General features: G+C 41.3%; 1 protein-coding gene across 9 annotated transcripts in view; it reads left to right on the top strand.

Annotated features, from left to right (window-relative positions):
- Positions 1–20367, top strand: part of F8 (coagulation factor VIII) — a 133142-nt gene that overhangs the window by 453 nt on the left and 112322 nt on the right. For 2 of the 9 annotated variants that reach the window (XM_047847685.1, XM_047847684.1), the window contains exon 1: positions 2105–2466. In XM_047847685.1, coding sequence (XP_047703641.1) covers positions 2321–2466 — 146 coding nt within the window. In that variant the 5' untranslated portion in view covers positions 2105–2320. Of the gene's footprint in view, positions 1–13; positions 259–2102; positions 2467–20367 lie in introns of those variants that run through there. The other 7 variants (XM_047847687.1, XM_047847690.1, XM_047847691.1 and 4 more) reach the window with 7 other exon arrangements.

Below are 20367 nucleotides of genomic sequence, written 5' to 3'. Positions count from 1 at the left end.
CTAGTTAGTGGCCGCTTCCGCGTCCCGAAGACCGGTGTTAATTCTGAACTCCTCTCTCAGCGCCACAAATCCACTTCAGCGGCAGCCCCCATCAATAGCCCTTCACAGTGAATCCGGCCATTTCTCACACTCCACTGCTACCGTCTTAGCCCAAGTCACAATCATTTCTTGCCCGCAGTTGACAGGTCGACCTGCTCCTACTCTTTATCCCCCTGAAGTCTGTCCTCTCCACCGCGGACGGAAAGATCAGTCTAAAAGGTAATTCTGATCACAGCCTTCCTCCATTCAGAACCCTAGCCCGGCTCCCTATTGCTCTCAGTGCAGAAGCCAAACTCCCTTTGCCGAAATGTAATCTCGGTGACACTTTCCATGACCGTGCCCATTTAAAATTGCAACCTGGTACACCCCTCTTTTCCCTTCCCCTGCTTACTTTCCTTTTGTGTGAGGCACTCATGTATCATACGTATTGCTTCTATCAGTTTATATTTCTCAAAGCTGTGTACCCAGTGCATGGAAGTGTAGCATAGGAGTTTGGAGCATGACTTCTGGAACTGGATTACATGGGTTGGAATGCTACCACTTGCAACCTCTGTGACCTTGGCCAAGTTGCCTAACCTCTCTGTGCTTCAGTTTCATCACCTGTAAAATGAAGACAAGAATAGCAGACCGCATTAAAGTAAAGTAACTTAGATCAGTTCCTGGCATATAGTACGTGCCAGCTATTATGTCTGCATCCTGGTGCCTAGTAGAAGGTCTCAGCAAATGGTTACCAAAAGGGCTTCTTCCTACTTCTTTCCAAGCTGGACAGTACCCTACCAGTTGCTCCCAGGTACATTCGTACCTGTGCAGAACTGGGCTCTCAGTGATAACATTTCTTGTAGCAACGCTGGTGAAGCTTCTTCCTGTTATCTTCTATACTTTGAGGCCCTCCCCGGTCCCCCCAGATAAACATTAACCTGAGTAGGGCCTCTGCTTAAGCTCAGCACCGCTACCTTTTCATGTAAGGAGATATATCCCATACCTCAATGCAAACCAACTTAAGCATCAGGTAACTACAATGCAGGATTAAAAAAAATACATGAATGCTGGGTGGTTATGAGTGCTATCTACAGAACTGAAGCCAGGAGCCTTATCAGTAGTGCCGGTGGGGGGTAGACAACTTACAACATAAATGTGGTGGGCCATGTTTAAGCTCATTGAGAAGGCGAGATGTGAGCCAAGACTTGAAGGAGATATGGAAGTGGAAATGTGTAGAGGTCTGGGGGAAAGGTGTTTTAGGTAGAGAAAATAGCAAGTGCTAAGGTCTAGGTGCAAGAGAGTGCTTCATATTTTAAGGAAGAGCAAGAAGGCCAGTAGCCATAGTGATATGAGGCCGCAAGAGGTCTGGAGGAAAGGGCCGTGCGGATCATGGGAGATACTCTAGACCATGGTAAAGACGTAGGATTTTACTCTGAGTGAAGTCAGAGGCCAGTGGAGGGTTCTGAGCAAAGGAGTGACATGATCTGGTATATAGTTTTATTTTTTTGTGTTTTTTCTTGATGTTTATTTTTTTATTTTTGAGAGAGAGAGAGAGAGAGAGTGAGAGAAAGAGAATCCCAAGCAGGCTCCACATTGTCAGCACAGAGCCCCACGTGGGGCTTGAACTCATGAACCCTGAGATCATGACCTGAGCCGAAATCAAGGGTCGGAAGCTTAACTGACTGAGCCACCCAGGCACCCCTGCTTTATAGTTTTAAAAAGTCACTTGGTGGTGGCTATTCGAGGGGTAAGGGCAGAAACAGGGAGACTATTAGAATACTGGTTACTCTTGTTTGTGCAAGTGGATTCCAGAATCTCCAACAACATCCAGACCTCTTGCTGCTGCTGCTGCTGCTGCTGCTGCTGCTGCTGCTGCTGCTGCTACTAAGGAAGAAGGCTGGACTAGGCTAGGAATATGAATACACATTAAAGCTCCTCTTCACCTTGACCTCTCCCTCCCTCTCTTCCTTTCCTTAAAGGTTCTGCTAAAGCAGCATTCTTGTGTCCCTACCACTTTCAGAAGTGAATGGGTTAAGATTTAGCTCAGCCTCCCTTTTCCTATTCGGTTCTTCCTGTGGCTGCTTCCCACTGCCACAAAGGAAGCAATCTTATCTGTTACTGCTTACTGCTAATGCTGCTGTAATATCCAGCAGGTAAAGTTCCCTAAAATACACAGCAAAAATTTTGGGACTTTTCTCTAAATCATAGAAAATTTACCTTTTTTCTCCTGGGAGCTGAAGATATTTTAGAGGAAAAGTATTCTTTCGCTTCTTCAGTTGAACATTTTCTAGCAATACGAGCCATGCAAATAGAACTCTCCACCTGCTTCTTTCTGTGCCTTTTGCCATTCAGCTTCAGTGCCACAAGAAAATACTACCTGGGCGCAGTGGAACTGTCCTGGGACTATATGCAAAGTGAACTGCTCAGTGAGCTGCACGTGGACACAAGGTAATGGCATGTTCTACAGAGTCTAGTCAGGACTGTGAGAATGTGATTGGTTGGAGGAAGGTGCAGACATCAGGTTAGGGTAGCTGTGATGCTGGTTATATATGATATCACAAATGCTAATTGCCAATTGTTGTCACAGATCTGAACTATTTGTTGATATGTTGCTCTGTTTTGTCCATTGCTTCTCTTTGTCACATGCCGCCACTCTGGAAACCAGACCGCAGAGTAGAGGGAGAACAAGGAGGCAAGGAGCCTGAGAGAGAACAAAACTTCCCCCAGCCTACCCCCAAGTTTCCATCCAGAGAAGCAGAGCCATGAGATCCCATCAATATTACCCACAACTTTAGTCTGTACTTCTGTGTGGGTGTGGTGTGGTTTTGATATCTTTGCCCGGTTTTGGTTTAAGGATTAGCCATGAGTTCAGAAGCTTTTCATCTTTTTGGGTTGTAGTGCATTTGGGGAGACTAGTATTAAATAATTTTTTCGATATTATCTATGATCATTGATTTATTCAGATTTCTCTGCCTCTTCTTCAGTCGAATTTTGTTGTATATATTTTCCTAGAAAGGAATCTGTCATCCCTAGATTTGATAATGTATTGGTATCAAGTCACATAATAGTCTTGTGATGTTGTTCAACTGTTCTTTGTCTGTAGTTCTGTTTCCTTTTTCATTCTTTTTTTTTTTTTTTTTTTTTTTCCAACGTTTATTTTATTTTTGGGACAGAGAGAGACAGAGCATGAACGGGGGAGGGGCAGAGAGAGAGGGAGACACAGAATCGGAAACTGGCTCCAGGCTCCGAGCCATCAGCCCAGAGCCTGACGCGGGGCTCGAACTCCCGGACCGCGAGATCGTGACCTGGCTGAAGTCGGACGCTTAACCGACTGCGCCACCCAGGCGCCCCTCCTTTTTCATTCTTATATTGTGTATTTCCTCTTTCCTTCTCTTAAAAATAATATTTCCGGAAAGTTTTTCAATTGTATTGATCTTGTCAGGAACAATCTTTTGGTTCTATCAATTTCTACTTTTACTTTCATGAATTCATTCCTTCTTCCTAATTTCCTTTGGTTCATTTCGCTGATTTATTGCTTATTGAGTTGAGTGCTGAAATCGTTTATTTTACTTTTTTTTTGTTTTCTTTAAAGGTGTATCATACAGATTTAACCCCAATACATCTATAATGGCAATTTAATATTAACTGTGATGTCATACTTACTTTATAGTCTTTTTTGTCCTTTCTGTTTGGCTCCCGACCCTCCTTCTACATTAGCCCCTTTCTTGCCTGTCCCCAACCAGATAACCCTAGGATGATAGTATAGACTCGTGCACACACATATACACATATATATGCAAATAAAGGTTTTGTTGGTCATTGTTTTACAAAAATGGGATATTACACACACTTCACTCTCTCATTAACACCTAGTATAATTCTGTCTAAGTCAATTGGCATAGCTTCAGTTCATTCTTTTTAATGACCATATAAGGTTCCATATTATTTCCATTTTTTGGTCATTATCTCCTATATCATTACATACGGTGGTTTTATTCCTCTGGGACTCATTCTCAAGAGGAATATATTACTGGAATGAAGAGAATATTTTCTATTTGTTTTTAACTTCCAGAAAGGCCAGAACTCTTCAAACATTTCTGCTATCAATGTATGCAAGTGACCATCTCCCAGCTTTCACATCATTAAGTGTTATTTTGTTTTTTAACTTTTTGTCAATTGGGGTATAATGATACTGTGTCATTACTTTAATTGCATTCCTTTTATTTCTTAGGTTGAACATCTTTTCAAGTGCCTGTTGGCTCTTGCATTTATATTTTGAGATTTGGCTATTCTATGTTTTGCCCATTTTTCTTTGGGCTCTTTTATTTTTTTTAATTACAAAAGCTCTTTTATTATCACAAGTATTAACCCTTTATTATATTGCATTAATATACTAGCACACAGAGCAATTTCCCCCAAGACCTATTGTCTACTGAGTTTGTTTATAACTTTTAATAAAATTTTTAAAAATTTATGCTCAAGTGTATCTACCTTTTCTCTCATATCTTCAGAGTGGCCAGTGTTGGTTAAACCTGTTTTCTGCTCATCAAGGTTGTATGTGTATTCTCCCAGATCTTCTTGCAAAATTTTTATTGTTTTGCTTTTTACATTTCTGGTGTCAATTCATCTGATATTTATATTTGCATATGGTATAGAAGTGGGTATATTTGCATATGGTATCCCACTTCTGTCTAGTTTTATTTCTATCCAGATCAGTAGCCCTATTGCAGTGGCACCATTTATCAAATAATACATCTTTTACTGCTGATTTGAATAAACACATTCATCATATAAATTTCTCATATATACAGGGCACCTGCGTGGCTCAGTCAGTTGGGTGCCCAACATTGGCTCAAGTCATGATCTCATGGTTTGTGAGTTCTAGCCCCATGTTGGGCTCTGTGGAGACAGCGCAGGGCCTGGAGCCTGCTTTGGATTCTGTGTCTCCCTCTCTCTCTGTCCCTTCCCACTCATGCTCTGTATCTCTCTCCTTCAGATATAAACATTAAAACATTTTTTAAAAATTCTCAAATATACTAGTATCTATTTCTGGATGCACTGAACTAACTTTGATCTTGCTATGCCAATACCATACTGATTTGATTACAGTGGAAGAATAAAATGCCTAATCTTCTAATACCTGGCTAGTGGACTCAGTCCTTGCTGCTCTTTTTTTTTTTTTACCTTTCTTAGCATTTTATTATGCATTTTATTCCTCTATGTAAAAATGTTAAAATTTTTTCCAATTAAAAAGAAGTCCTGTTGTTAAAAGTCCTGTTGTGATTTTAATTGGAATTTTATTAAACTTCTACATTAATTTTTATGAATATAATAAACAGAAGCAATTTATCATTACAGGTATCGCTATGCATTTTATATACATTTTGCTATTAATAAAAATTTTTTCTCCTATTTCTATTTCTTTTTTTTTAATTTTTTTTTCCAACGTTTTTATTTATTTTTGGGACAGAGAGAGACAGAGCATGAACGGGGGAGGGGCAGAGAGAGAGGGAGACACAGAATCGGAAACAGGCTCCAGGCTCTGAGCCATCAGCCCAGAGCCTGACGCGGGGCTGGAACTCACGGACCGCGAGATCGTGACCTGGCTGAAGTCGGACGCTTAACCGACTGCGCCACCCAGGCGCCCCTCCTATTTCTATTTCTTGATGTTTAGTATCAGAATAGAGAAGAGCTATCTGTTTTTTGTTTTTTGTTTTTTGTTTTTTTCCTTTCCCCAAATGTCAGCATTCTCGGTCAGACTTGAAAACACTTTAAAATAAGTCCTTGGCAACCTCCAAATTATTCCTGGTGACACTGATATCCCTTTGGCCATAATCCTGGGAACAGAAGGGCATATAAAAAGTCACCTTTCTATCTGTTTATATTCACTCTGAATCTAGGTACCTGAGAGAATTCTCTTATTAATGCTAGTAATTTTACACTACAATATTGAATCTTATGTGAAATGAGCAAAATGAGACAGATTATAGCTCTATTCCAATGTTTATAACCAATTCTTTTTTTATCTTCTTCTTGAATTTATTAGAAAATACAAGAAAATGTTAAATATTAGTAATGAAAGCACCACTCCATGATTTTACTTGAAATAGTCTTAATGTTTTGCTGTTTGGAATAACATTTGCTGTTTGTTTTGGATAAATGGTCGTTGTTACTTCTATTCCAATTTGCCATAAAACTTTTATTAGAAGTGACTTCAGCATCTAGCATCATCTAAATTTTATTTCTTAATATGTTGATTGATAAATGGATTATGTTCATAGATTTTCTGACACTGAATACCCTTACATTCTTGGACTACAATCTAATGTTCATATAACTTGATTATCGCTGGGTTCTATGAGCTAATATTTCTTTAAATACTGTGTGCCTGTATAGCACCCTTTTATAGGGCAGTCGACAGAGCAGAGGACAGCAGAGGTAAACACTGTCTGCCTTTATCCTGTGACTCTGATTATAGCTTTATTGTTTACTATTCTTAGGTTTTGTGATTAAAATTGTATTGGCTTTATCAGATGAACTGGTAAGTGCTCCATCTTTTTCTTTGGTCCAAGTGACATTTGCAATATCTTTAATCATCTCTTGAGGCTCTTCTGTAATAATTAGTCAAATCAAGTTTCAACTTTTTTTGTAGTCAGATTTAATAATTTTATATCTCCCCAGGTAATCACTTCCTTTATTTTTTCAGTTCTGTTGCCACTGTATTGCATAGAGCGTTCTCTCAGGATTCTTTTACACCACCTTATCTATAGTTATGGGCCCGTTATTTTTCTTAAATTCCTATATCTCTGCTGTTTATCTTTTTTCCATAAACAGGTTTGCAAGGGATTTGTCTATTTTGTTGTTGGTGATGGTCTTTTCGAAGATGAGCCTCTAAGTTTCTTTGTTCTTCCCAGTTATTTTTTAGTGTTTGATTGGTTTTTAGATTTTATCTTTATGACCGATCTCTTTGTTTCTTTTGGCTTATTGTGCTGTACTTTTTCTAATATCTTAGGAAAAGTAACATATTTTTTGTCTTTTGTTTTTAATAGTGAAGGCATTTAAAACTATATATTTTTCTCTGAGAACAAGTTTTCCATATCCCACAGGTTATGTTACAAAGTTTTCATTGTTTTAATAGCTTGCAATATCTTCTTTGGTTTCATTTAGGAGCATCATTTTTGTTCTTTTTCTTTTTTTTTAAAGTTTCGATTTAAATTCCAGTTAGTTAACATACAGTGTAATATTGGTTTTATGTGTACCATAGAGTGATTCAACACTTCCTTATAACACCCAGTACTCATCACAAGTACCCTCCTTAGTACCCATCACCTGTTTCACCCCTCTTTCCACCTCTCCTCTGCTAACCATCCATGTGTTCTCTATAGTTAAGAGTTTGTTTCTTGGTTTGTCTTTTTCCATTTGCTAATCTGTTTTGTTTCTTAAATTCCACATATGAGTGAAATCGTATGGTATTTGTCTTTCTCTAATTGACTGATTTGCTTTGCATTATACTCTATCTAGCTCCATCTATGTCATTGCACATGGCAAGATTTCATTCTTTTTACGGCCCAGTAGTATTCCACTGTTTATATATGCCACATTTTCTTTATCCTGTCCTCAGTCAATGGACACTTGGGCTCTTTCCATAATTTGGCTATTGTACATAATGCTGCTATAAACATCGAGGTGCATGTATCCCTTTGAATTAGTACGTTTGTATCCTTTAAGTGAATACCTGGTAGGGTGATTCATGGATCATAAGGTAGTTCCATTTTTAACTTTTCGAGGAACCTCTGTACTGCTTTCCACAGTGGAGGCACAAGTTTGCTTTCCCACCAACAAAGCAAGAGGGTTCCCCTTTCTCCACATCCTCACCAATACTTGTTGTTTCTTGTGTTGTTGATTTTACCCATTCTGATAGAGGGGATATCCCATTGTAGTTTTGATTTGTATTTCCCTGATGATGAGTGATGTTGAGCATCTTTTCATGTGTCTGTTCACCATCTGGATGTCTTCTTTGGAGAAATGTCTATTCATGTCCTCTGCCCATTTTTTAAATAGATGATTCATTTTTGGGTGTTGAGTTTGATGAATTCTTTATATATTTTGGATACTAACCCTTTATCAGATATGATATATCATTTGCAAATATCTTCTTCCATTCCATAGATTGCCTTTTAGTTTTACTGATTATTCCCTTCAGTATACGGAAGCGTTTTATTTTCACATAGTCCCAGTAGTTTATTTTTGCTTTTACTTCCCTTGCCTCCAGAGAGGTATCTAGTAAGAAGTTGATATGGCCAATGTCAAAGAGGTTACTACCTGAGTTCTCTAGGATTGTGATGGTTTCCTGTCTCACAATGAGATCTTCTATCCATTTTGAATTTATTTTTGTGTCTGGTGTAAGAAAGCAGTCCAGGTTCATTCTTCTGCATGTCGCTGTCCAGTTTTCCCAGAACCATTTGTTAAAGAGACTGTCTTTTTTCCCATTGGATACTCTTTCCTGCTTTGTCAAAGATTAATTGACTATATCATTGTGGGTTCATTTCTGGGTTCTTTGTTCTGTTCCATTTATCTATGTGTTTGTTTTTGTGTGAGTACCATACTGTTTTGATCACTACAGCTTTGTGATATAACTTGAAGTCCAGAATTGTGATGTCTCCAGCTTTGATCTTCTTTTTCAAGGTCGCTTTTTCTATTCGGGGTCTTTTGTGATTCCATGCAAATTTTATGTTAGTTCTATCTCTGTGAAAAATGCTATTGGCATTTTTTAATGTTTTTTTTTTTTAGAAGAAAGAGAACAGGTTGGGGAGGAGCAGAGAGAAGGGGGACAGAGAATACAAGCAGGCTCCGAGATGTCAAGCAAAGAGCTTGATGTGGGGCTCAAACTCACAAACCACAAGATCATGACCAGAGCAGAAGTTGGATGCTCAGCCAATTGAGCCACCCAGGTGCCTCTGCTATTGGTATTTTAATAGAGATGGCATTAAATGTGTAGATTGCTTTGGGTAGTACAGACATTTTAACAATATTTGTTCTTCCAGTCCATGATCAAGGAATGTCTTTCCATTTCTTTGTGATGTCTTCAGTTTTGTTCATCAGTGTTTTATTGTTTTCAGAGTACAAGACTTTCAGCTCTTTGGTTAGGTTATACCCAGTTATCTTCTTATTCTTGGTGCAGTGGTAAAAGGGATTTATTCCTTAATTTCTCTTTCTGATGCTTTATTATTGGTCTAGAGAAATGCACCACATTTCTGTATGTTGATTTTGTACCCTGCGATTTTACTGAACTTGTATATCAGGTCTAGCAGTTATTTGGAGGAGTCTTTCAGGGTTTTCTATATAGACTATCATGTCATTTGCAAATAGTGAAAGGTTGACTTCTTCCTTGCTGATTTGGATGCCTTTTATTTCTTCTTCTTGTCTGATTGCTGAGGCCAAGACTTCTAGTACTATGTTGAATAACAGTGATGAGGGTGGACATCCCTGTCGTGTTCCTGACCACAGAGGAAAGGCTCTCAGGTTTTCCCCATTTAGGATAACATTAGCTGTGGGTTTTTCATATATGGCCTTTAAAATGTTGAGGTATGTTCCCTCTAAACCTCCTTCACTGAAGATTTTCATCATGAATGGATGTTGTACTTTGTCAAGTGCTTTTTCTGTGTCTGTTGAGAAGATCATATACATGGTTCTTATCCTTTCTTTTATTAATGTGATGTATCACATTGATTGATTTGCAAATATTGAACCACCCTTGTCACCCAGGAATAAATCCCACTTGAGTGTTGTAAATGATTCTTTTAATGTATTGTTGGATTTGGTTTGCTAGTATTTTATTGAGATTTTTTGCATCCATGTTCATCAGGGATACTGGGGATACTGGCTTGTCATTCTCTTTTTTAGTGGGGGATTTATCTGGTTTGGGGATCAGGGCAATGCTGGCCTCATAGAATGAATTTAAATGTTTTCTTTCATTTCTATTTTTTGGAATAGAGAATAGATGTTAACTCTTCTTTAAATATTTGGTAGAATTCACCTGTGAAGCCATCTGGCCCTGGACTTTTGTTTGTTGGGAGATTTTTGATTACTGATTCAATTTCTTTGCTGGTTATTGTCTGTTCAAGTTTTTTATTTCTTCCTGTTTTCATTTTGGTAGTTTATAGGTTTCTAGGAATTTGTCCATTTCTTTCAAGTTGTCCAATTTGTTGACATACCATTTTCCAAAAGATTCTCTTGTAATTGTATCTCTGTGGTGTTGGTTGTCATTTCTCCTCTCTCATTTGTGCTTTTATTTATTTGGGTCCTTTTTTTCTTCTTGATAAGTCTGGCTAGAGACTTATCAAGTTTATTAATTTTTTGAAATAACCAACTTCATTTAGGAGCATCATTTTTAATTACATTTTTTATCTTCTTGTGAAGTTATTTTTTAGTATTTGGATCAACTTTGAGTATCATAATGGTTTGTTATTGCTGTATAACAAATTACTCAAAGTTCACAGCTTGCAACAACACCCATTTATTATCTCATAGTTTTAGTTTGTCAGAAGCCAGGTGGACTCTACTAGCCACTCTGCTCAGGGTCACACAAGACCAAAACTTTTTAAATTAATTAATGAATTTTTAATTTACATCCAAGTTAGTTAGCATATAGTGCAACAATGATCTCGGGAATAGTTTCCTTAATGCCCCTTACCCATTCAGCCCATCCCCCCTCCCATAACCCCTCCAGCAACCCTCTGTTTATTCTCTGTATTTAAGAGTTTCTTATGTTTTGTCCCCCTCACTGTTTTTATATGATTTTTGCTTCCCTTCCCTTATGTTCATCTGTTTTGTCTCTTAAATTTCTCACATGAGTGAAGTCATATGATATTTGTCTTTCTCTGACTAATTTCACTTAGCATAATACCCTATAGTTCCATCCACTAGCTGCAAATGGCAAGATTTCATTCTTTTTGATTGCCGAGTAATACTCCATTGTGTGTGTGTGTGTGTGTGTGTGTGTGTGTGTGTGTGTGTGTGTATACCACATCTTTTGCAAGACCAAAATTAAGTTGTGGACAAGGCTGCCCTTGTTACTGGAGGAGAATCCACTTCCAGACTCATTTGTAATTTAGTCCCTTCTCTGAAGTTCCAAGTCTCTCTCATGCTTTAAATCTGTTTGACTTCCACCATATCTTTCTGACATTTTCTGCCTTCCTCTTCCATTTTTAAGAATTTTCAAGGGGCGCCTGGGTGGCGCAGTCGGTTGAGCGTCCGACTTCAGCCAGGTCACGATCTCGCGGTCTGTGAGTTCGAGCCCCGCGTCGGGCTCTGGGCTGATGGCTCAGAGCCTGGAGCCTGTTTCTGATTCTGTGTCTCCCTCTCTCTCTGCCCCTCCCCCGTTCATGCTCTGTCTCTCTCTGTCCCCAAAATAAATAAACGTTGAAAAAAAAATTAAAAAAAAAAAAGAATTTTCATGATTGTATTGGATCCATCCAGATATTTCAAGATAATGTCCCCCTCACAGGATCAGCTGATTAGCAACCTCAATTCCACCTGCAATATTTCTTTTGCCATGTAACATATTCATGGGCATAACACCAAAGAGCAAAGGTTAAGGGAAACAAAATTTTGCCTACCCCAGGTATAATTTACATACAATGAAACATACAGATTTTAAATGTACAGTTTGATAAGTTTTGACAAGTGCATACAAGTTATGTAATTACCACCTTAATCAACAGATAGAACATTTATGTCTATCATTCTGCAACTTTTCAGTGGGTCTCCCCACCCTGATCTGGCCCTTGCCCGCAAGCTGCTTTCTGGATTCATTTTTTACTTTTTAATTTTTTTTACATCATTAGAATTATATAGTATGCACTCCTCAGTGTCTGGCCTTTTATCTTTACCATCATGATTTGGATGTTCATCCAGATTACTGCACGAAGTAGTTTTAGTCTTTGTATTGCTGCTCACTGCTCCATTGTTATGGGAATATATCACGATTTGTATATCCATTCACTGCCACATGGACCTTTGGATTATTTCCAATTTGGGGGCTAATAAATAAACCAGCTATGAGCATTCCTGTACAAGCTTTTGTGTGGACATGTGTTCTCATTTATCTTGGTTAAATATCCAGGAATGAAATTGCTGGATCATATGGTAAATGCATGTTTAAGTGTAAGACACTGCCAACAGATTTTCTAGAAAGGTTGTACCATTTTCTGCTCCCACCCAACAACACATGAGAGTGCCAGTTGCAACACATCCTGGATAACACTTGATGTTGCATTTCTCTGACAACTTAAGATTCTGAGCATCTTTGCATGTGTGATTGGCTGTTCCTATATTTTCTTTGATGAAATGTCTGTTCAGATCTTTGGCCTATTTCATTTTATTTTTTATTTTAGAGAAAGAAAGAGAGAGAGCATGTGAGCTGGGAAGAAGGGCAGAGAGAGAGAGAGAGAGAGAGAGAGAGAGATTGAGAGAATCCCAGGCAGGCTGCATGCTTAGCACACAGCCTAATGCAGGGCTTGATGTCACGACCATGAGATCGTGACCTGAGCTGAAATCAGGAGTTGGACGCTTAACCGACTGAGTCATCCTGGTGCCACTGGCATATTTTAAAATTGCATTGTATGTCTTGTTATTTTGTAGTTTTAAGGATTTTGTATATATTCTGGATACATTTTCAGATGTACCTGTTTTGAATATTTTCTCCCAGCACAAAGTTTTTCATTTTGATGAAGTCCAATTCGTCTATTTTTTTTCCCTTTGGTTGTTTGTGCTTTTGATGTCATATCTAAGAAACTATTGCCAAATGTGAGGTCACACAGAATTATACCCATATTTGCTCCCAAGAGTTTTATAATATTAGCTCTTACATTTAGGCCTTTAATACACTGAGTTAATTTTTGTGTGTGATGTGAGGAATGGATTCAAGTACTTTCTATAGTTTATATGGCTTGCAGTTGTGAAGTGTTAATGACCCTAAAGTAGAGGCCTGATATGTAACTGAACAATTAGCCACTTATCCATTAATGTTGGCATTGTTAAAAATTATTAAGAAATTTGTACTTTGAGGGAGTGCAAGTGCAGGGAGGGGCAGAGAGAGAGAGAGAATCCCAAGCAGGCTGACTGTTGTCAGGACAGAGCCCAACACGGGACTTGAACCCCCGAACCACGAGATCATGATCTGAGCTGAAATCTAGAGCTAGATGTTTAACTGACTGAGCCACCCAGGTGCCCCAATACATTGTACTTTGTATTGTATCTTCCATCTAGCATGCAGTCTGAGGCATAGTGAATAATAGTATAAAGTTTAATTGAATGGAGAAAATGGTGTACTTGTTATCTAGCCTTCTTTTGTTGTGTAGGCAGTCACATGTATTTTTACCAGGAAAAAGTGAATAGAATTTTTATTTTGATGATACTATTTTATAGTCTAGATTATTTTGATACCGATTAACAGGATAAACTGACTCTGGACACATCCTGACAAGCTCTGCCAAATTTTGAAATAAACATCTGGGGAAATTCAGTTTTATATTATCTGTTCCTGCAGCTGCTCAACTTCTAAGCAAAGGTCAGGGAATATAATAGGTTTTCCGATTAGTTTTAGATAAAATGTGAAAGAACAGTTCATGTGAAGGACATTGTTGCCAAATATATTTGGCAAGATTTATATATGAAATCCCAAGGGAAATGCACAAACAAAATCCCACAGAAGTTAGGAAGGAGTAAAACCCTTGAACCCTGGAACATTTTGTCACTTATTGTGCAGATTACCCTGAAATTGAGACAGGCACATACATCACGTGTTTCTGCTTCAGTGGAAACTATTCACTCTGATAGAAAAGGTCTTAGCCTGGAGAGCTATACATGGTCCCGTATACGCTCATCTCAGAACTGAATCACATACATGAATGGTGCGAGTGCTCTTAGGAATGTCTGGTGTGTCCCTTTGAATAGTGTCCCTACTGTGGACCATGTTCCTTTGGAATAGGGTCTAGGCCTTCTGTTTCTTTGTCCCACAAACTTATCTCTTTAGCCTCTGATTTTTGCCTCTTTCCTTAGAGGGAGAAAAAAGTGTTTTCTGTGTGCTCTTGATCCTGTTCCCTCTTTGTTCTTCCAAGTTGTTCATCTAGTAAACATTTTCTGTGTCTTAAATTTTCATTTTAGTCAGAAATATTAAAGTGGAAGCACTATGCTAGGGATGTAAAAATACCTATCTCTTGAAATGGAGAAACTGGGTGGAATAGACCCTACAGAACCAAGGAGACAATTTGGAAAAAGCGAAAAGGGAACAAATTAGGGACGAGTTGATTGATGACTGTGGAAGGACGTAAGTGTCAAAGTGGCCAGGAGATGGCACAAATGGACTGAAGAGAGGAGTGCACTTGATGACATGGGTACCAGATAATGTTATTACACGACTAAAAACCATGTAGGTCTATACCGAAGCTAGTGCCATGAACATTTTTAGAGATGGATGAAATTAGAGCACATTTAAATATGAGTTAATACCATGGGGTTGGGTTCCCTGGAAGCTGACTGTGCCACAGAGATTAACGTGCAGGAAGTTTATTTAGAGTGCGCCTACACAGGACCAGTCCTGGGGAAGGGAAGGGAAGGGAAGGAGAGGGAAAAAGCAGGGGTGGGCACGGGGAGAAGATGGACAGCAGTGCAGGCCGACCCTACCGGGAGTTCTGGAACCGGAGCCACCGTTCTGAGTTGCCCCATTTGGGCCAACGGGGCCAGACTTTTCTGCTTCCTCCTGATCCATCATGAAGCACAGGCTATCCTGGGAGTAGGGGGGCGGCTCCCAGGAAGGGGGCGTGGCCTGTTCCTCGAAGGGCCTGCGGGAGGCTTTGGGAGGGGGCGTGGCCTGCCGCGAGGAGGGCCTGTGGGCTGGTCCGAAAAGGGGGCGCGGCCTGCCCTGGGAAGGGCCTGCGGGCTGCTTTGGGAAAGGGGATTTCTTGGGGCGCCTGGGCGGCGCAGTCGGTTAAGCATCCGACTTCAGCCAGGTCACGATCTCACGGTCCGTGAGTTCGAGCCCCGCGTCAGGCTCTGGGCTGATGGCTCCGAGCCTGGAGCCTGTTTCCGATTCTGTGTCTCCCTCTCTCTCTGCCCCTCCCCCGTTCATGCTCTGTCTCTCTCTGTCCCAAAAATAAATAAACGTTGAAAAAAAAAAACAAACAACTACTCTCCATTCAAACATCTATGCCACATATCTGTTCTGTATGGTCTCCATCATCTGGAAAACCCATTGCTATTTCCTTACAAAAAAAAAAAAAAGGGAAAGGGGATTTCTGGTTCAGCTTGTGCGGGGCGTAACCACAGGCCCGGCGGTGGCTCCTGGAACCTGGAACCAGTTCCTGTCTGTCTTCGTCACCGCCCCCACCCGCTCATCTGCTCATCTGCCGCGTCCTCACTGGTATTCTGCGGCAGCTTCTCCAGGTCCCAGGGGCCTGCACCTTGCCTCTCAGGCAGGGTGGCCGCCCTTGGGAAGGGGCACATTTCTGCCTGGCGTGTGACAGTACCCTACCCCTGCTTCCCGCCTTGTAATCATGCCCCCAGGACTCCTCTTCTGGCCTGTTGCCCCTTTGGTATGAGTTGCCCCAGGTGGCCCCCCAATTTTTCACTCATTGAGACTTTAGCGTTTCTGCTGTGGGGACCTTCTACACTGCTGAGCTCAGAGCTGTAGAGAGGGGTGGCACAGATTCCCCAGGAGGGTCACAGTGGGGTGATAGTAAGCTGAGCTGCTTTTGCTGCCCTTCTTTGGTTCCTAGCCCAGGGATACAGAACCATCAGCGCATGTACAGCATGTACAGCACCTTGGAAGTTGGCCCTCCATCTTCACAGGGCCCCAAGTTGGAGTTTTAGCTGTGATTTAAGAAATTACTTCACTGCTCTCTCTGTCTGGCAGCTCCTGGATGTGGCAACATGTGATAAACCCAATGGATGTCATGGTCAGGGGCCCACTCCAGCACGTACTTTGTCGTACAGTGGGTCACCTGGTCAGACATGATGTTATAAGGGATCCCACATCAGTGAATCGAACCCTCTGTAACAGCTCAGATAGCAGGGCTGGCTGAGGACTTGCAGGCAGGAAAGACTAAACACTTACATGTCTCTATCACAATGAAGTGCTGTCCCTTCTAGGATGGAAGGGGTCCAGTGCAGTCAACTTGCCACTGACGAGCTGGCTGGTCTCCATGATGGACAGTGCAGTATTGGGCACCCAGCATTGGTTTCTGCTGCTGGCAAGTTGGACTTTCAGGGGTAGCACTAGGTAGATTGGCCTTAGTGGGAACCTATGGTTTTGGATCCATGCATAAATTCTCTCCCCTACCCCCATCGCCACTTACCTCACATTTTGCCAGCACTGTGGTGGCCCATACAGAGGCTGGCTGATGTTAATTGCCAGTCATTTTGTCTACATTATTGTTTTGTGTTTCTTCCAGGGTAGAAGCTCTATGGTGGCATTAATGTATGACACGAAGATCTTTCTGTTTTGTGCCCACTCATTGATATGTCTTTACCCCAGATATCCTCCTCCCTGATATTCCAGTCCTGTTACTTCTAGGCGCCTGGCTAGACAGCCAAACCATTTGCTGCTGTCCATTAGTCTGTATATGTTTGCACCTCAGGCCAATTCTCTTTCTACACAAAATGTTACCTTTCGATAACATTGGCTAGTATGTGCATATCAAGCTGAGCCATCTGTAAATAAACCTGAGTGTTCTTCCTCTGCTAGCAACTGGTCATCAGGAATCCCTCACATGGCGATGGGTGTGACTTGAAGTAGAGTTATCAGTAGAACAGGAGTGAATGACATGGGTCTCTGACAAGCTGCTCATGCAGCCTGCTTGTGCCCACTGGTCCATGCAGATCTTCATTCCTTCCTCCTTAAATCAGCTCCTTTTTCTGGGAGAGCTTCCTTATCAGTACCCTGGCCCCTGGCCCTCAGCCAGTACAGAAAGTCATTTGTCATGGCCCTGAGTTGGCAGAGCTGCTCCCATGACGTCGTGCTGTCTTGGGTGTCCTGGAAACCCTGGAGTGCAGTGAAATGCAGCGCTCCTTGGGAAGGGAGGGGGGGGAGGGAGGCTAGGGAGGTGAGCATTAAGTCAGTCTCACCTCGGCCCCACCGCAGTTGGTCTCCTTGAGACAGGTCTACTCCAAACAACGCACGGTTTCAAGGGGCGTTTTTAGCCAGTGTGTCCCTGGATCCCTCGGAGGTCCTCAGGTGTTCCTTTGTGACTGTAGGTTGGCCAGCTTCTCCTCGTGCCTCCATCAGTCTTTACTTCATGTGAACGGATGCCAACCTATTAGGTGCGGGCTCACTGAAACCCTTGTGTCTTCTGAAAAGGAGATCTCGCTCGTTTGCTCAGCGAATCCTTTCTGTCTTGATTTTGACATCGTCTGGGGCTCACAGAGCCTCCTCCTGTGAGCGGCCGGCTGCTGTGTCTGTGTGTGGCCCTCCTCTTTCACCCATTCTGCGCCGTTGCTGCTCGGGGTGACTCCCGGAAACTCACGTGCGAGGTCTGCGCTGTCTGCGTTTTTAGTTCACACCAGCCTCGTTCAAACATACATCTCTGGGCCACATCCCTCATCAGAGCTCCAGGGACACAAACTCGAACACCGACCGGCTGGTTCCACTCTCACGTGTACCTGGATGCTCTCTCCTCCTGCCTTCGCCACAGTGTTTCTGTGCCGTTGGGGGGTGGGGGGTAACTGCGTGCCTCACAAAAGACGTCTTACAGATTCATACCTGCCCTTTCACTGTAAAGCACCTTGGTGCCTGTTAAGTTTTCAGTAGTTCTGAGCAATGTTCTGCTACTTATATCTGTCACCTTGGGCAGCGGCATTTCCACAGATTTACAGCTCACAGTGAATTGTCTGAAAACAACTCAGATGAAAACGAGTCTTTCCAACAAACGTTGTTCAAATAATGATAACATCTGTGCCTCCTTGGGTGATTTTATAGCTTTATAAGCACACAAATGAAAAAAAAAGTGCTTTTTTCTGTGTGTGTGTGTCTGTGTGTGCGTGTGTGTGCACGCACACAGGAAGTTTATTAGGGGGACCTTATTGGTGCTTATTGAGGCTCACTAATTATCTGAAGAGTTTCTTTGAGGAATCTCAGGGGCTTAGTGTTGGTCTCTGTTGCTGGAAAGTTGGACATTTGAGCTTTGGTGAGTCTGTGATGTCACACCCATGCATAGCTTCCCGTATGGCTCCTCCATTCATATGTCCATTTTGGCAGGATTGGAGTTGCAATGACAGAGGCTGGCTAATACCAACTGGCTAAGTTAGTCTACTTGGTAGTTTGGTGCCTCTTCTGTGGTGGATACTCTCTTCACTTTTTCATTCTTCAGTGCTCTTCCTTTATGTAGATCTGAATTTCTGACCTACATTAATTTCCTTCTCTCTGAATAGTTGGTTGTAATATTTCTTGTAAGACAGCTCTGGGGGCGCCTGGGTGGCGCAGTCGGTTAAGCGTCCGACTTCAGCCAGGTCACGATCTCGTGGTCCGTGAGTTCGAGCCCCGCGTCAGGCTCTGGGCTGATGGCTCAGAGCCTGGAGCCTGTTTCTGATTCTGTGTCTCCCTCTCTCTCTGCCCCTCCCCCGTTCATGCTCTGTCTCTCTCTGTCCCAAAAATAAATAAACGTTGAAAAAAAAATTAAAAAAAAAAAAGACAGCTCTACTGGCAACAAATTCCGTCAATTTTTGTTTGTCTGAGAGTTGTTATTTCTCCTTCACTGTTAAAGGATAATTTTGCAAGGTACAGAATTCTAGGTCGGTTGATTTTTTTTTTCTCTTAACACTTTAGATATGCAATACTCCACTCTCTTCTAGCTTGCCTGGTTTCTGAGGAGAATTTGGATGTAATTCTTTTCTTTGTTCCTCTTTAGGTAAGGTGTTTTCCCTGTGGTTCCTTTCAAGATGTTTTATTTATCCTTAATTTCCTAAAGTTTGAAAAGATATGCCTAGAGATAGTTTTTTCAGGGCATTTGTCCTGCTTGGTGTTCTCTGAGCTTCCTAGATGTATGTTTTGGTACATGAAATTAATTTGGGGGAAATTCTCCTTATTGCTTCAAATATTATTTCTGTTCCTTTCTCTCTTTTTATTCTGCTATTCCCATTGTGTGTATGTTATAACTTTGGTAGTTGTCCCACAGTCCTTGGATATCCTATTCTGGTTTTTGTCAGTTTCTTTTTTCTCTTTGCTTCTAAGTTTTGGAAGCTTCTACTGTCATATTTTCAAGCTCAGAGATTCTTTCCTCAGCCATATCCAGGCTACTTATGCATGTATCAAAGGCATTCTCCATTTGCATTGCAGTGTTTTTGATCCCTAGCATTTCCTTTTGGTTCTTTCTTAGAATTTCCTTTTTTATGCTTATCCATCTGTTCTTGCATGTTGTTTACTTTGTCCATTAAAGTCTTCAGCATGTTAATCCCAGTTTTTAAAAAGTCCCTGGTCTAACACTTCCAGCATTCCTGCCATACTGACTCTAGTTGTAGTTCTGCTTCTTGTTCAGTCTCTTCAACCTGTGTTGGGTTTTTTTTTGCCCTTTAGTGTGGCTTACAATATTTTGTTCAAAAGTGGACATGCTGTCCTGGGTAAAAGGAACTGTGAAAAATGAGATCTTTAGTAATGTAGTGGTGAGGTGTGGGGGGGAGAGGATGCATTCTATAGTCATATGATTAGGTTTCAGTCTTTTGGTGAGCCTGTGTCCCTGGACTGTGAACTTCACCGTTGCCTCTAAGTTTTCTTCTTTAGGTGGAACAGGATGGTTAGAGGAGGTGAGAGTATCTCTTCCATGTAGAAGGCTAAAGCAGACTGATGTTGTGTTTTCCCTTCCCCCTGGTTGGATTAGGCTGTGATTAAAATTGCAATGTGTTAGGCTCTGGCAAAATAATTTCCCCCTCCCCTGCTAAAAGCATGAGGAGAGTTTTTTTTTTTTTCTGATATTCACTATGAGGACCTAGTAGAACTCCTAGAGGTAAAAAGCACAAAAATGTGGGGCCTCAGGCCACCCTGAGATTTTTAACTCTCATACACCCTGCACTGAGTCTCCAGTAGTTCGTAATTTACCTTCAGGTTTTCCTACCTCAGCACTGGTTCCCACAGACATTTATGCCTCAGGGTTCTGCTCTGGTAAGTTGCGACTCTGTGTTTGCCAGCCAGTATCTAATTTTGGAGGCAGCAATTTGCCCTGTGACTTCACTTCTCTGATGGACCTAAGAAGAGTTGTTGATTTTTCAATTTGTCCACCTTTTTACTTATTGATAGCATGGAATGGTGACTTATAAACTCCTTACATGCTAGACTGGAAAACAGAAGTCTGATTTTTAAGT

Source organism: Prionailurus viverrinus, unplaced genomic scaffold (assembly GCF_022837055.1).
Source record: "Prionailurus viverrinus isolate Anna unplaced genomic scaffold, UM_Priviv_1.0 scaffold_49, whole genome shotgun sequence".
Taxonomy (NCBI): domain Eukaryota; kingdom Metazoa; phylum Chordata; class Mammalia; order Carnivora; family Felidae; genus Prionailurus; species Prionailurus viverrinus.
This window is presented reverse-complemented; position numbering and strand designations above follow the sequence as displayed.